The sequence below is a fragment of the Leopardus geoffroyi genome, chromosome D2, assembly GCF_018350155.1.
Source record: "Leopardus geoffroyi isolate Oge1 chromosome D2, O.geoffroyi_Oge1_pat1.0, whole genome shotgun sequence".
NCBI classification, from domain to species: domain Eukaryota; kingdom Metazoa; phylum Chordata; class Mammalia; order Carnivora; family Felidae; genus Leopardus; species Leopardus geoffroyi.
In genome coordinates this window covers 5,432,563-5,448,329 of record NC_059334.1, presented here as the reverse complement: position 1 = coordinate 5,448,329, position 15,767 = coordinate 5,432,563, and the positions used below count along the sequence as shown (strand labels likewise).

General features: G+C 40.7%; 1 protein-coding gene across 5 annotated transcripts in view; it reads left to right on the top strand.

Moving 5' to 3' along the window:
• Window positions 1-15,767, top strand: part of PRKG1 (protein kinase cGMP-dependent 1) — a 1,258,994-nt gene that overhangs the window by 920,095 nt on the left and 323,132 nt on the right. The window contains exon 1 of one of the 5 annotated variants that reach the window (XM_045439414.1): window positions 836-860. The exons of the other annotated variants lie outside the window; for them this stretch is intronic. Coding sequence (XP_045295370.1) covers window positions 855-860 — 6 coding nt within the window. The 5' untranslated portion in view covers window positions 836-854. Of the gene's footprint in view, window positions 1-835; window positions 861-15,767 lie in introns of those variants that run through there. 5 annotated transcript variants of the gene reach the window in all.

The window sequence follows — 15,767 nt, the reverse complement described above, 5'->3', positions numbered from 1 at the left end:
CCTCTAAGTGGATGGACAGAGGGGCTTTACTAGGGACCAATCCGGGCTTATTTGTGCCCTTGTAACAAAGCGCCGGGGGGACAGCAGGAGGGCATCTGGCTAGGGCATGACCGTAGCTGCGTATGACAGGTTGACTCATGGGAAGCTTTCTATCACTTTAAAATTTCTTGCTTGGGGCCCTTGGGTGGTTCAATCGGTTAATTGTCTGACTTTGGCTCAGATCATGATCTCAAGGTTTGTGAGTTCGAGTTCCACGTGGGGCTCTGTACTGATGGCTCGGGGCCTGGAGCCTGTTTCAGATTCTCTGTCTCCCTCTCCCTCTCTGAAACGAATAAACATTAAAAATAAATTACAAATAAATAAATGAAATTTCTTTTTCAATGAGAAGCTTTCAAGTGCCTCTGTGTCGGTGACCTTGGCTATGCTATTTCTTTTGTACCAGGAAAGGAGGTGAGATTTATCTCCGAAGATAAGAGGAGAAAAAAAAAAAAACAAAAACAAAAAGCTTACTCTTTCTATAATCAGTTCCTGAGGTGATTTTCCTGAACAGGTGATATTCTTGCTGAAATTGCATCTAGGCAACATGCCTATTTTTTTTTTTTTGTTAAACACTTTGTCTAAGCCAACAGATATTATCTAAAGGGCTTGAGCAGAGCTTGCTTGGGCAACATATATGCTGGGATTGGAACAGAGGGTTTGGGTAGGAGTTCCAGTGTGGGGATCAGGTCCCATGTTCAAACCCTGACACAGTCAGGTGACATACCTGGGCTAGCCTGGTGCCTCCGGATCACAAGACTGTCTTACATGCATCCAGCTTCTTACTTTCCTAAAGGGAGAAACAAAGGCAGATTCGTATGACGGTAAGTAGATGAAGCCAGCAGGGTAGGAAGTGGGGCCACTTGTCGGGTCTCAGATGGGCATTTGCTCTTCTGTTCTGGCCCCTTGATCCCATGCAGGAATGAAGGGCTAATGTTGCACCTGCTCTGATTTTCTAAAAGCTGAAAAACCCAGATTTCTGGGTAAAAATCTCCTGGAAGTTTAGTTGTGAAATTTTATCAAAGTTTTTTTTTTTAATTAATAACTTTTTTAAAAATTGATAACTAATTAATTATTTAATTAATAATTTCATATGTGTACCCTGCTAATTTTTAAATACTTTCATCACCGCTGTCTCATTGAACCATCTAAGAAAGCTGTGATGTAGGTGGGACAACGTATTTCTAGCTTTCAGGTGAGGAAACTGAGGCACACAAGACCACCACTAGTAACTATAGATGCTGCAATGAAAACTCCCCCGAGACAGTCAGACTGAGTTCAAATCGTGTCTCCACCACTAAATTCAGGGTGGCTTTGAGCAAGTGACCTTTGTGTGCCTTGGTTTTCTGATCCATCACAGTATTTCTGATGTCAGAAGGCTGTTCTAAGGATTGAGATGGTTAGGATTTATGTGGCATAAACTTTTAGCTGCTTAATGATGTTGATCTGCTTTCACAGTCATTACAGTATTTCACATTGCTATCAGTAGAGCAGGAAGGAGGAGATTGGCCAGAACCCCAATTTCGGAACAGGAATTATAGCAGTGACAGGACACAGACATAGCTTATACGTTGTCGTGGTGTCATCTTCAAAAATAGCTCAAGAGCATCACTTGGGTTTCGTTTAGAAAGAGTTACAAACTTTTCTTACTTTTGAGTGAGAATACTTACGTATACACATATCCACACAAGTTAAACAGCCAAGGGGCCTAGCAAGAAATGTATTTTGCTGAGGAACAGCAATAGAACCATATAAAAACCCAACTGGAAAGAAGAGCTTTGCCGATAAGATTCAAAAGCAGTGCCAGATTCAAGTCCAGTTCCAAGATCAGAACAACAAATCCGAGGAGAAAGGGTAAACACTGGAGAAGAGAAAATACGTGCGTGTGTGCGCACGCACACACACACACACACGTGCACTGGGTGATTTCAGATTACATTTATTTTAGGTGTGTCAACTAAAGTGCAGCGTATGTGAAATTAATATATGGGTTAAAGGAACAAGTCTAAACGCCTTCTAGTTTGCTGGTTGGAAATTCTCTCTGGGGAATCCTTCTTTATCTTGTTGATTTCACATTTTGGAACTCTATTGAGATTTACTAACCACCGGACATTCGTGAAATAGCTAATTCCAGTCACCTGGTATTAGTTAAGATAGATTAAATTATGCTATAGTAACAAGCCCCAAATATCAACAACTTCCCTTCGTTGCTCACTCTTGCTGCATGTTCGGTGTAGACAGTATAGGGGCTCTGTTCGGTGTGGTCCCTCGAGGACCAAGGCTGACAGGGGCTCCATGTGACCTCCGTTTCCATGATCGCATTGCTTCAGTGAAGGTTTGACCCTTTTGCTCCTCCCTCTTCCGTGTGACCTCTGGAGTGCAGAAAAATGAGCTTTGCCAATTGGTGGTGAGGAGAATAAACTATAAGGAGCATCCCTGATTGCTTCAGTATTATTAGACTGTGTTCCCACAGGTAGAGCTCACAGTTAGTGATGTGTGAGTGATGTATTTTCTTGGAGAGAAATCAAGTGAAAAGTTCAACAGTTTTTTATTACATGGATTTTAGTCATGTATCAAGTGTCAAGATAATCAGCCAGAGCAGAAGAAAAAATGCATGATGGGGTTTGGAGCAAGGCTGTGTCTTAAGGGCTTAGAAGAATCTTTTTATCCACCCCCAGGCTAAGTAGGATGGTCCTGGCCATAGGAATTGGATGTTGTTGTCCTCTGACCCCCATCCAAACGTCTTCCCCCACTGCTCCAAACCTACCTCCTCACATTCATTGTGTAGGTTGGCTGTGGAGGAGTGAATTGAGTCCTAATTAGTGAATTAGGAAGTCTTTGCTTGGGTTGTCTTACTCACCTTGAGTGTTGGCTGGGAAGGGTCTCTATACCCCTGGGAGTGGGTGTTTCAGGTTCTAACCCTTAGAGAATTGGTAAACATTTGAATTGTTTGGACCTAAGTGTCCTTTAGCTTGATTTACGCATGGTTATTTAGGTACTTTGTGTACCTTATTTGCATACAGAAGAGAAACTTAAAACTGTGGTTCTGTTAGCTACCAAACAAGGTTATTCTGGAGGCAGGTGCCTCTTACAGGTTAAGTAAGCAAAGACCGGGAACTGTGTGTGTGTGTGGGGTGGGGGGGGGGGGCGGTGCAGTGTAAACCTTTTAACGTGTAAACTTAGTAAATATTTACCCAGCTCCTCCCGTTGGAGTTCAGTAATTGGACAGCTTGAGCTATAGTAGATTCAAAGATCACGATGATCAACGAACAGTAGTGTACTTGGCTTCTCATTTCACACAATCCCATGTTTGTTCGTACTAGTCGAAGCTGACATACCCCTCAGTCAGGAAATACTTTTGAGCTATTAATCCAATTGTCACTTTTTATTCCTCATCTTATGTGTCCTTTCTGGGGAATTTGAGACACCCAGTGACTGCTTCCTTGAAACCTTTGCCTTGAGTTGTGTGCCCCCACATTTGCGTCGGAGTTCTTTGCGGTGTTACTGGCTGTGACTTGTTGCTTCCTTGTAAGATCAGAGTCTTCTAGGCTTCCCCTCAGCCTGAGGACTCCCCACAGCCAAGTACTCACTAAGCTTTCCTGAAGTAGTTTTGTGACCTTGTGACATAACATGCCTATGTAAATGTGCCCCAAATCGATGCCACTCGTCCATTTATTGTTACTAAAAATGGTGGCACTTGGCTGGCTCAGTTGGAAGAATGGGCGACTCTTGATCTCACGGCCATGAGTTTGAGTCCCATGTTGGGGTTAGAGATGACTAAAATAAATAAATACATAAATGGATAAATAGACAAATAGAAATAGCTCCGTGTATTTAATCACTTACTTGGCATTCCGCTTACTTCTAACTCAACCTCTTCAAGACTGGAACTCATCAGCTCCCTCCTCCTCTTCCTATTTCCATTTTACTGCATGGAGATATTCAGCCCTAGCCTGAAACTGAGTACTGAGTCTTCCTTTGTTCTTTCCACACCTGAACTTAAATTTTATTTATTTGACCTGCGCAGAATCTTACAAATCTGGTCCCTCCTGCCCTACTTTGTGTAGATTGGGGGTTAGCGGCCTTGTTTCCTGTGCTGTCTTAACAACTGGCCCAGACCTCTGTCATGCCATGTATAATAATGTGTTATGAATCCTTAATTTCATTTAACTTTTTTCCACTGTTGATAATGACCTCCTTGAGGCCAGGAACAGCCATGTGTTTATGAATTCCTAGTACCAATAATATTTCTTTAATATATAGTTGCACCACAAAAGGATGAGGTTAGAGGTACAAAGATGCTGATAAACGAGGTTATGCTTGATCATTTTGTTTTCTGAAAGCAAGTGACAATGTCAAGTTTTCCGTGAGGGATAAGGGATCTGTAGCCAGATATGGTGATAGATCTGTTGTGGGCAAAGTACCGCATTCAAGGAGTGGGCCAGCAGGACTTGGGGAAATCTCTCATCTTACATGTTTGATCTGGGAGGAAAAGGAAAAAAAAACATTAAAGCTAGAATTACAGCTGGGTTTCTTTTGTTTTTTAAAAACCCCAGTGTAATTATTATCATGCTAGAAATAGTTTTTGCTTGAGTTAATAGACACTTAGGTCGAATAAAAGGAAACGGTTAAAAGAATTTCAAATTCTTAAAAGACCTTGTAAATACATGGAAAGTGCTCTCTCATTCCAAGTATAGAAGCTCATGACATTGACATTAGAAACAAACCATTTTATTTGAATTGTTACACACTTTTTAGACAAAAGCTTTCATTTCGTTTTGGGGCTTTCTCTGGGGGTGCTGATAGAATCCGAAGAGGGAATGTAAGAAATTTGTGGGAAGATTTCCATAATGATTCACAGAGATTCAGAAAGAATGATTTTGTTGTTCAGTTGGCAGAAGTGCCTTCTCTTAAAATTTAATTTTGCAGACTCAAATTGAAAAACATTTTGGTTTTTTAAAAAAATTACAGAAGCAGAGATGAGGTACTCTCTGAACTGGCTAAGTGCTAGATCTAATGGTCATCATGTCTTCCGTAGATTTTCCGGGCCACTTGGTAGGACTTCATTTGTAAGTATAAAAGAGTCCTTCCGATGTAAGCAGAGACAGTTGTATATTTCACATGATTTTATTGTGGCCACATTCTGTGCACTGTGAGCCCTTGAGAGGAACAGCACTAAATAAACCCATGAAATAAGAGTAAATTAACATGCATCTGACTCTTCCAGTGTTGGCCTGTTTTGAATGGTTAACCTGATTTAATGTTGCCAGCAGGGTTTGGCTATTACATGCTCTCAGAGCATATTGAAACGAGCCCTGGTTTGTAAATCTTGGCAGGAGTGTAAGAACTCAGTCCTTGGTCAGCCTGGAATCCTTTTGTTCCAGCCTGACTTGAGAAATGGAATCCAAGACTTGTACATCCCATCTGCATTCAAAGACTCTGTGAACTGCCTGTTTGTTTACTGTTCAATTTCATTGTAGTTGATTCAGTTTCTTAAAAACAATAAAGTGTTTCCCTTTCTATAATTAAAAAATACAGACCTCTGGTCAACATGCTGATGATAGCCTCTATCCACGAATAGTTAAGTGCCTAATTCCTGGTGAGGTTTTTTGGGGTGACAGTGGAGTTCGTGGGGTCCAGAACCAACAGCCAAGAATTCTTGAAGACGTCTTTGGTGCAAAAAGGTGATTTTATTAAAGCTCAGGAACAGGACCCGTGGGCAGGAAGAGCTGCCCAGGGACCTTGAGGAGAGACTGGTTATATACAATGGAGTTGGGGGAGGTAAAGTCCAGGGGAAGTTTCTAGTGAGATTTTCATATGCTGAAGAAGACTCCTAGGATACTGGAGGCCTGAAGCTAAGGTTGTTTTCCCTCCAGCAAAGCATTAGCATTGAGACCGTAGGGGAGTTCCTGGAGAAACGTTTGCTCTGCTCTGCCGGCCTCAAGTGTTAGTCAGTGGCCTCAAGTGGGCTGCAGGGTATAAGGAAATTGAGGTCTATCTTCCATTTCCTTCTGCCTGTGTTTCCCCCATCACTATGGAGTGGTGATGGAGAATCTTAGGTCATTCAGGTCTATGATCCCTATCAGTTAACCATTTGTTTTCCCCGTTTTCTTTGTTCTTGGGCAGCCAGGAGTGCCTGAGGAATATCACACATCCCTCTGGGTTGGGGGCGGAGGATGTTTGTGGCCTGTCAGCTTGCCTGATGTTCCCTCATCACTCCCCTCCCTCAACTTAGACCCTTAAAATTTTTAAGGTTGCTGAGGGTGGAAGGTCTCCTCTTCTGTAACTTTTTTCTGCTGCATAGGGGCTTAGAGATGTCCCTACCTATGGGTCAACACTGGTCAGTTGGGGAAGTTAGAGGGGAGTTATGAAAGGCAAAGACAGTCAGTTCAGGGGAAATAGCACATATGAGCCTCCTTGAGTAGAAGGGACCATCTGTCTTTTGGAAATTACACCGGTTAAGGCAACAGGCAGGGAGACCCCCCGAAAAGACAAAATAAGGTTAATACTAAGAAAAATTCATAAAGGTACATTATTGAAACATAATTTTTTTCTCTAAAAACCCTCGTTAACCAGAGATGGCCAAATCAAGACTAATTGTAAAACAAGTCCAGTTTTAACCAACTTGGCCAAATTATTTACGTAGGCTCAGCAAGATTGGTGGCTGATGGTATAGAACGTTTGAAATTTGCTTTGCTGGAACTTTTTATAAGGAATCTAAATTGAACATTTAGTAGCCTCTCCAAGCCAGAAGCCAATGCGGGCAATACCTGTAGATTTGAGTGAATTCCTCTCCATGAGGTCCCCAACATGTCCGGAGGTCCTGCACCTGCCAGGAAGTGACATTGTTTACTCACCTGGTTGGGCTGCTGGGAACTCTGTCAGCAAGGTATCCGACCAACATTTCCAAGGAGATTTATTGGCTCCATGCTTGAAAAAGTCAATCTTTATTCCTTAAAGCTGTTGGGTCATATCAGAGTCTATGCATGCCACTCTCAAATATGACATTCCAGTCAAAGCCTTGGTAAGATGACCAATATTTTCAATGGTGTCCTTTTACAAGGAGATTCTCATTGAACTTAGGCAAGTAAGTATGATTGCCTCGAAAGAAACAACACTCCTTGAGAATTTGTGAATTTCAGAGGGTTTAGGTAGAAAAGTTAAATGCCTCAGTTTGTTGACCGAGGAATAATTCTTCACATCCCATATCAGATCTTAAGAGGAAGTTTTCTTAACCTGGAAGAGCAAACATTAGAGAACCAGCAATATTTTAAAATGAGTTACAAAACTATGACAAAAAGACTCAAAAATGGACATGATTAAAGATCTGATGGGAGTTCCTTGTAATGCAGTTGACAAGAAATTCAGTTATTTTTTGTGGCACATAACACTTAAATAATCAGAATACCAAGTGAAGGCCTTATACCAGAAAACATTAAAACTTTACGAATTACATACATGTTTGAGTAGTTACAGCATTTACCCAAGGTTTTCCATTATTTGACAATGCTTTTACCAAAGAAGTCTAATTGGTCAAAAAGACTTTATTTACTATTTAAATCTTGGGAAGTTTGTTAAAAACAAAACAAAACTCAGAACGTTAGTTACAAAGCACAATGCCTATTTACCATCAGACCCAAATATCCTTAGTTTCTCTGCAATAAGAAATCAAAAAGCAGATAAACCATGTTTTATAATCAATGCTGTAACATCGTAACCTATTTGGAAAAGACTTAGATGTCCAATGAATTCAATCCCAATTATCATGCCAACAAAACTAAAGTTTTAGGTTACCAAAGACTGAAAGCTATCTTAACAATTACCCCTGAAAACTTTGCAACTAAATTAACTATCATTTAAGTTGTCTTTTTGCTAACAAATTGCAATAGAAAGAACACAAACTTATTTCAAGAGCTTATTTGACTTTTAGCAAAACGGGTGGGATAAGTTTCATATGTAATGCTGATAGAGAGGTCTGTTTTAGACCAACAAACTTACATTAGTTGAAACAGAACATATGTTCTACCCGTTTCCACTTAGAAGACAACAGTGTTCCCCTCTGTCAATTTTCACCTGAGACCTCCGTGGGGAAATCTGAAGTGGGTGGTCCAAAGTGGGTGCTCTTTGCTCCTTGACACCGAGGGTGGAAGGAGGGGCCAGTGGTGCCAGGGGAGGCACTGAGGATGGTATAGAATCAGTTAGGCAGGCCACACTCTAGGCAGTGCAGAAACAGGAGGAGGAAGAGAGTTCCCAGTTCTAAATCTCATCAGCTCAGACAGAGGAGCGGACGCCATGTTTGTTTTCCTTTCCACCAGCAAGTGAAAATTGGCAGTCCATGTCAGGGCAGAGAAGACCGGGAGTTTCCCTGAAACGAAGGGAGCTTTGGCAGCTGCTCTGCTTGGGAATATTCCTTCAAGTCCCCGTTCTGGGGTAGACTAACCAGTTGGCTCCAACTATAGCCATTAACCCAGGAAATGAATGAGGGAGAGGCCCTCACATCTATTAGGCAGAAGAACAGAGAGAGAGAGTCAGCGTCCCCTCCATTAGGGATGACCTGTGTTTTCTCCAGTAACCTGGATTAACTTGGAGGAGGCCTATTTAGACATCTAATATGTTAGAAGGGTGTTTACTAGCCAAACACATTTGGATAAACACATTCTGTAAGAGGCCTTTGGTCCGAGTCCTGAGTTAGCCATGAGGGCCTGGGCCAAGGGTTACCTCTCTCTATTTGCCCTGTTTCCTGCGGAAGAGATCTAACTGCTAGATTCTATTGAGAACATGCAGTGTTACAGATCAGTCCTTTCCTGAATTTTGCAAGACAAATTGTTTCCAGTGGGTTAAAAAAAGCATCCCAAGGGAGAGTCCTTGGGGACTGGAGAAGCTCCCAGGCTCGTCCTAGAGAGAGAAAAGGTCCATTACCATGAAATCCCCCCCGGCCCCCCACAACTCCTGGGTTGCATCCTATATGCAGGATATGTCAGAGGTTCCCCAGGGGTCAAAGTGGTCTGAGGTGTCCTTGGAACAAAATCACTATGACCACCAACCAGCTGCTAAGGGTTCTTGAAGAAGGGAGGCCAGCCCTCCTTCCCTTTTCCCATTAGATCCTAGGCTACAAATGGGTGGCAGCATATGAACCAAGTTTGCATGCCATGCCACACCCTGAGGAGGCTGGTGGTGGGGGCTTGCTGTGCCCCACTTGTGGCTTGCCTTGCAGAGAAAGTCACACAAAACCCGCCATCTTTAACGCATGGGAAAAAACTGGAAAAGTTTTATAAAATTACCCAATTCTGTGATTGAGGACATTGACTGTGAAAAGTAAAGACAGAAATCCATCATGATCTAAGGGACGTTCCAACACGTATAGGCTTTACACCAGCTTCCCTAGGAAATGGCTCCCAGTTGGGTTAATTCAATCAGGTACTGGTTTCGGCAGGCTCCAATTGGAGGTCCTGCTGCCAGAAGCTGCTAGACCAGGGATGTGGAGGGGATCACATTAGACTAGTGAGGAGTAAACCTCACATGGGAGTGTTAAGATTGGCTGTCGTCAGTTACCCATTTGTTTTGAACAGCCAGGAGTGCCCGAGGAGTATCACACATACCCCACCTGGCAGCGGGGGGGAGGTGGTGCTGTGTATTTATGGCCTGCCAGCTTGCCTTATGCTCCCTCTTCAATTCTCCCTGCTTTTGCCCAAGGTCCAAGGGATCCTTCTAAATGAGCTTTTCTTGAATCTGAACTGAAATGGGGTTCAGAGAGGGGTGGAAAAGACACTTAAGCTCCGGGGGGGAGGGGCATCACTATCATCCCAACGATAGTCTTCAGGGTCCTTGGAAACTGCATTCTCAATTATGTCTTTCTGCTCAAACATTTTATGATTGTCAGAAATAGGGGCACTTTCACCTCTTGGCCTTCTTTCTTGCTTACCTTACTTTCCCGCTGGGAATCCACCCAAGTGTGTGATGTCCTCTGAGGGTTTCATAGCTTTGGGGCCATTCCCCTTCACATCACAGAGCAGTAGCAGGGGTACTTCTTGAGCTGAGATCCAAGTTCTGCTACATGGTATGCTGACGTGTCAGTGTCTTCATCAAGCAAAATGGGAATCAAATAATTGTATATACTCCAGAGGGATTTTGTGAAGTCTGGGAAGGATTACATGACTATAATAATATATAGGAATATATTATTACTGGTGTATTGTCATTATTTTCAAAGTGGGATGAAATAGGGATAGGGTTTTAGGGCAGACCCATCAGAGAGGATTAATCTTGTGTGTGAGCCTATACAGCTGCCTAAAAATGCCTAATAAATATCCTGGTTACATATTAGTACTTGGTTGAGCGTTGATTGGTTCATCCCATGAATCAGACAACCCTTGCTGGGGTTTTGTTTCAAGTTTTTATTTAAATTATAGTTAACATGTATGGTAAAATTGGTTTTGGGAGTAGAATTTAATGATTCATCACTCACATATGACACCCAGTGCTCATCGCAACACATGCCTTTCTTAATGCCCACCAGCCATTTAGCCCATCCCCACCCACCTCCTCTCTGGTAACCATAAGTTTGCTTTCTGTCCTTAAGAGTTTCCTATGGTTTGCCTCTCTCTCTCTCTCTCTCTCTCTCTCTCTGTTTCTCTCTCTGTCTCTGTCTCTCTCTCTCTCTTTTCCCCCTCCGCTGTGTTCATGTTTTGTTTCTTAAATTCCACATATGAGTGCAATCATATGCTATTTGTCTTTCTCTCACTGACTTATTTCATTTAGCATAATAAACACTGGCTCCACCCACATCATTGCAAATAACAGGATTTCATTCTTTTTGATGGTTGAGTAACACACACACACACACACACACACACACACACACACACCCTACATCTTCTTTATCCATTCATCAGTCTATGGACATTTGGATTCTCTCCATAACCGGGCTATTATTGATAGCACTACTACAAACATCGAGGTGCAATTTGCCCCTTGGAATCCGTATTTTTGTATCCTTTGGGTAAATACCTAGTAGTGCAATTTCTGTGTCAGAGGGTAATTCTATTTTTAACTTTTTGAGGAACCTCATACTGTTTTTCTAGAGTGGCTGCACCAGTTTGCACTCCTGCCAACAGTTCAAGAGTGTTCTTCTTTCTTTACATCCTCACCAACATCTGTTGTCCCCTGTGTGGTTAATTTAACCTTTCTGACAGGTGTGAGGTGGTATCTCACCATGGTTTTCATTTGCGTTTCCCTGATGATGAGTGGATGTTGGGCAACTTTTCAAGTGTCTGTTAGCCGTCTGTATCTCTTCTTTGGGAAAATGTCTATTCATGTCTTCTGTCCAATTTTGAACTGGATTATTTGTTTCTGGATGTTGAGCTTGATAAGTTCTTTGTAGATTTTGGATACTAACCCTTTATCAGATATGTCATTTGCAAATATATTCTCCCATCCTATAGGCTGCCTTTAAGTTTTGTTGATTGTTTCCTTTGCTGTGCAGAAGCTTTTTATCTTGATGAGGTCCCAATTATTCATGTTTACTTTTGTTCCCCTTGCCTCTGGAGATGTTTCTAGTAAGAGGTTGCTACAACCCAGGTCAAAGAGGTTACTGCCTATGTTCTCCTCTAGGATTTTGATGGTTTCCTGTTTCAAATTTAGGTTTCGGATCCATTTGGAATTTATTTTTGTGTATGGTGTAAGAAAGTGGTCAAGTGTCATTCTTCTGCATGTTGCAGTCCAGTTTTCCCAGTACTATTTGTGGAAGAGACTTTTTTTTTTCCATTGGATATTTTTTCCGGCTTTGGCAAAGACCATATATTTGTGAGTCCTTTTCTGGGTTTTCTATTCTGTTCCATGTGTCTGCTTTTGTGCCACTACCATATTGCCTTGATGATTACAGCTTTATAATATAGCTTGAAATCTGGAATCATGATGCCTCTAGCTTTGCTTTTCTTTTTCAAGATTGCTTTGGCTATTCGGGTTCTTTTGTAGTTCCATACAAATTTTAGGATTATTTATTCTAGCTCTGTGAACTATGCTGGTGGTATTTAGATAGAGATTGCATCAAATGTATATATTACTTTGGGTAGTATAGACATTTTAACAATATTCTTCCCATCCATAAGCATGGAATTCTATTCCATTTCTTTCTGTTCTTTTCAATTTCTTTCATAAGTGTTCTATAATTTTCAGAGTATAGATCTTTTGCCTCTTCAGTTAGGTTTATTCCTAAATATCTTACAGTTTTTGCGTCCATTTTCATGAGGGATATTGGTCTATAATTTACCTTTTTAGTGAGGTCTTTGGTTTTAGAATCAAGATAATACTGGCCTCATAGAATAAGTTTGGAAGTTTTGCCATTTCTATTTTTTTTTAACAGTTTGAGAAAAATAGGTATTAACCCTTCCTTCCTCCCTTCCTTCCTCCCTCCCTCTTTCTTTCCTTTTCTTTCTTTCTTTCTTTCTTTCTTTCTTTCTTTCTTTCTTTCTTTCTTTCTTTTTCTTTCTTTCCTTCCTTCCTTCCTTCCTTCCTTCCTTCCTTCCTTCCTTCCTTCCTTCTTTCTATTTATTTATTTTGAGAGAGAGAAAGAAAGAGAACACTAGCAGGGGAGAGGCAGAGAGAGAATCCCAAGCAGGCTCCAAGCTCTCAGTGCAGAGCTTGATGTGGGGCTTGAACCCATGAAGTGCGAGATCATGACCTGAGCCAAAATCAAGAGTTGGGTGCTTAACTGACTGAGCCACCCAGGTGCCCAGGTATTAACCTTCCTTTAAATGTCCAATAGAATTCCACGTGGAAGCCATCTGGCCCCAAAATTTTGTTTGTTGGGAGATTTTCGATTACTAATTCCATTTCTTTGCTGGTTAAGGGTCTGTTCAAATTTTCTATTCATGTTTCAGTTTTGGTAGTTGGTATGTTTCTAGGAGTTTATCCATTTCTTCCAGATTGCCCCTTTGTTGTTGGCATATAATTTTTTAATAATATTCTCTTGTAATTGTTTGTATTTCTGTGGTTTTTATTGTGATCTTTTTCATTCATGATTCTATTTATTTATTTATTGTTTTTAAGTTTTTAATTTAATGTATTTTTAAAATTTACATCCAAGTTAGTTAGCATATAGTGCAACAATGATTTCAGGAGTAGATTCCTTAATGCCCCTTGCCCATTTAGCCCATCCCCCCCTCCCACAACTCCCACAAACAGTAACCCTGTTTGTTCTCCACATTTAAGAGTATCTTATGTTTTGTCCCCCTCCCCGTTTTTATGTTATTTTTGCTTCCCTTCCCTTGTGTTTATCTGTTTTGTATGTTAAAGTCCTCATATTAGTGAAGTCATATGATATTTGTCTTTCTTTGACTAATTTTGCTTAGCATAATACCCTTTAGTTCCATGTTGTGCAAATGGCAAGATTTCATTCTTTTTGATCGCTGAGTAATACTCCATTGTATGTACACACACACACACACACACGCACACACACACACACACACACACACCCCATATCTCCTTTATCCATTCATCCATCAATGGACATTTGGGCTCTTTCCATACTTTGGCTATTGTTGATAGTGCTGCTGTAAACATTGGGGTGCATGTGCCCCTTCAAAACAGCCTACCTATATCCCTTGGATAAATACCTGGTCATGCAATTGCTAGGTCATAGGGTAGTTCTATTTTTAATTTTTTGAGGAAACTTCATACTGTTTTCCAGAGTGGCTGCACCAGTTTGCATTTCCGCCAGCAGTGCAAAAGAGATCCTCTTTTTCTGCATCCTCGCCAACAGATGATGTTATTTATTTGAGTCCTTTCTCTTTGTGATAAGTCTCCCTAGGCATTTATCAATTTTATTAAATCTTTAAAAGGAAGATCCAGCTCCTGGATTCATTGATCTGTTATATTGGTTTTCATTGTTGTTGTTGTTGTTTTAGTTTCTATACCATTTATTTCTGCTCTAATCTTTATTATTTCCTTTCTTTTGCTGATTTTAGGGTTTGTTTGTTGTTACTCCTTTAGGTGTAAGTTTATGTTGTATATTTGCAACTTTTCTTGCTTCTTAAGGTAGCCCTATACTGCAGTATTCTTCCCTCTTAGGACCTCTTTTGCTGCACCCCAGAGGTTTTGGACTGTGGTGTTTTTATTTTCATTTCATAGTTAATCCCTTAATTCTTTAGTAAGTTGTTCTTTAACTTCCGTGTATTTGTGGTCTAAGTTTTTTATTGTTGTTGATTTCAAGTGTCATAGTGTTGTGGTCTGAAAATATGCGTTGTATGATCTCAGTCTTTTGGGACTTGTTGAGGGTTGATTTGTGACCCCCTATGCGGTCTCTTCTGGATATGCAGTCACAAAGAATGTGTAATCTGCTTTCGGATGAAATCTTCTGAATATATCTGTTAAGGCCATCCAGTCCAGTGTGTCATTCAAAGCCATTGTTTCCTTGTTGATTTTTCTGTTTAGATAAATATCCATTGCTGTAAATTGGGTGTTGAAATCCCCTACTATTATTATATTATTATTAATGAGTTTATTTTTGTTTGTTTTTGATTGATTTATAGGATTTATATAATTGGGTACTTCCAAAATTGGGGCATAAATATTTATAATTGGTAGATCTTTTTGTTATGTAATTGTGATGTAATGCCCTTCATGTCTTGTTATATTCTTTGGTTTAAAATCTAGTTTGTCTGGGGGTGCCTGGGTGCTTCAGTTGGTTAAGCATCCGACTTCAGCTCAGGGCATGAGCTCATGGTTTGTGAGTTCGAGCCCTGCGTTGGGCTCTGTGCTGACAGCTCAGAGCCTGGAGCCTGCTTCAGATTCTGTCTCATTCTTTCTCTGCCCCTTGCCCACTTGTGCTCTGTCTCTCTCTGTCTCTCAAAAATAAGTAAATATAAAAAAGAATTTTTTTAATCTAGTTTGATATAAATATGACTGACTACTCTGGCTTTCTTTTGACATCAATTAGTATATGTGGTTCTCTATACCCTCATTTACAATTGAAGGTGTCTTTAGATCTAAAATTAATCTTTTGTGAGTATCACGTCAATGAGTTTTGATTTTTTATCCATTCTGATCCCCCATATGTTTTGATGGAGCATTTAGTCCATTTACATTCAGAGTGATTATTGATCAGAATTTAGTGCCATTTTATTGACTCTGCAGCTTCTGTTTCTGGAAATTTTCTCTGTTCCTTTCTAGTCTTTATTGCTTTGAACCCTTGCTGTTCTACACCATCCCAGGTATCATCCTTCTTCATGCTCTTGCCATTGTTCCATTGTCATCAAGCATTTGTCACCAGAATTGAACGTTACTTTGTATTATGCCTTTTTTAAAAGATCCAAACCTATTTAATGTAATTTTATTACAATAGCTGTAGTGGACTTGTTTCTAAAAATTTTATTTGCTTTGGGTGTGTGGGTGACTCAGTCAGTTAAGCGGCTGGCTTCGCCTCAGGTCATGATCTCACAGCTGGTGAGTTCGAGCCTCGCGTCGGGCTCTGTGCTGACAGCTCAGAGCCTGGAACCTGCTTTGGATTCTGTGTCTCCCTCTCTGTCTGCCCCTTCCCTGCTCATGCTCTCTCTCTCTCTCTCTCAAAAATAAACATGAAAAAAATTGTATTTGCTTTTGATAAAGGAAACACATCACAGCTAAATTAAGAATCGTTCTGCTCTATTGTGATTGTTCTAGTTCTTTTTCAGTTAATTTTGAAACCATCATTAATTTAAAAAAAATTGCAATACATTGTAAGTCTGAATAAA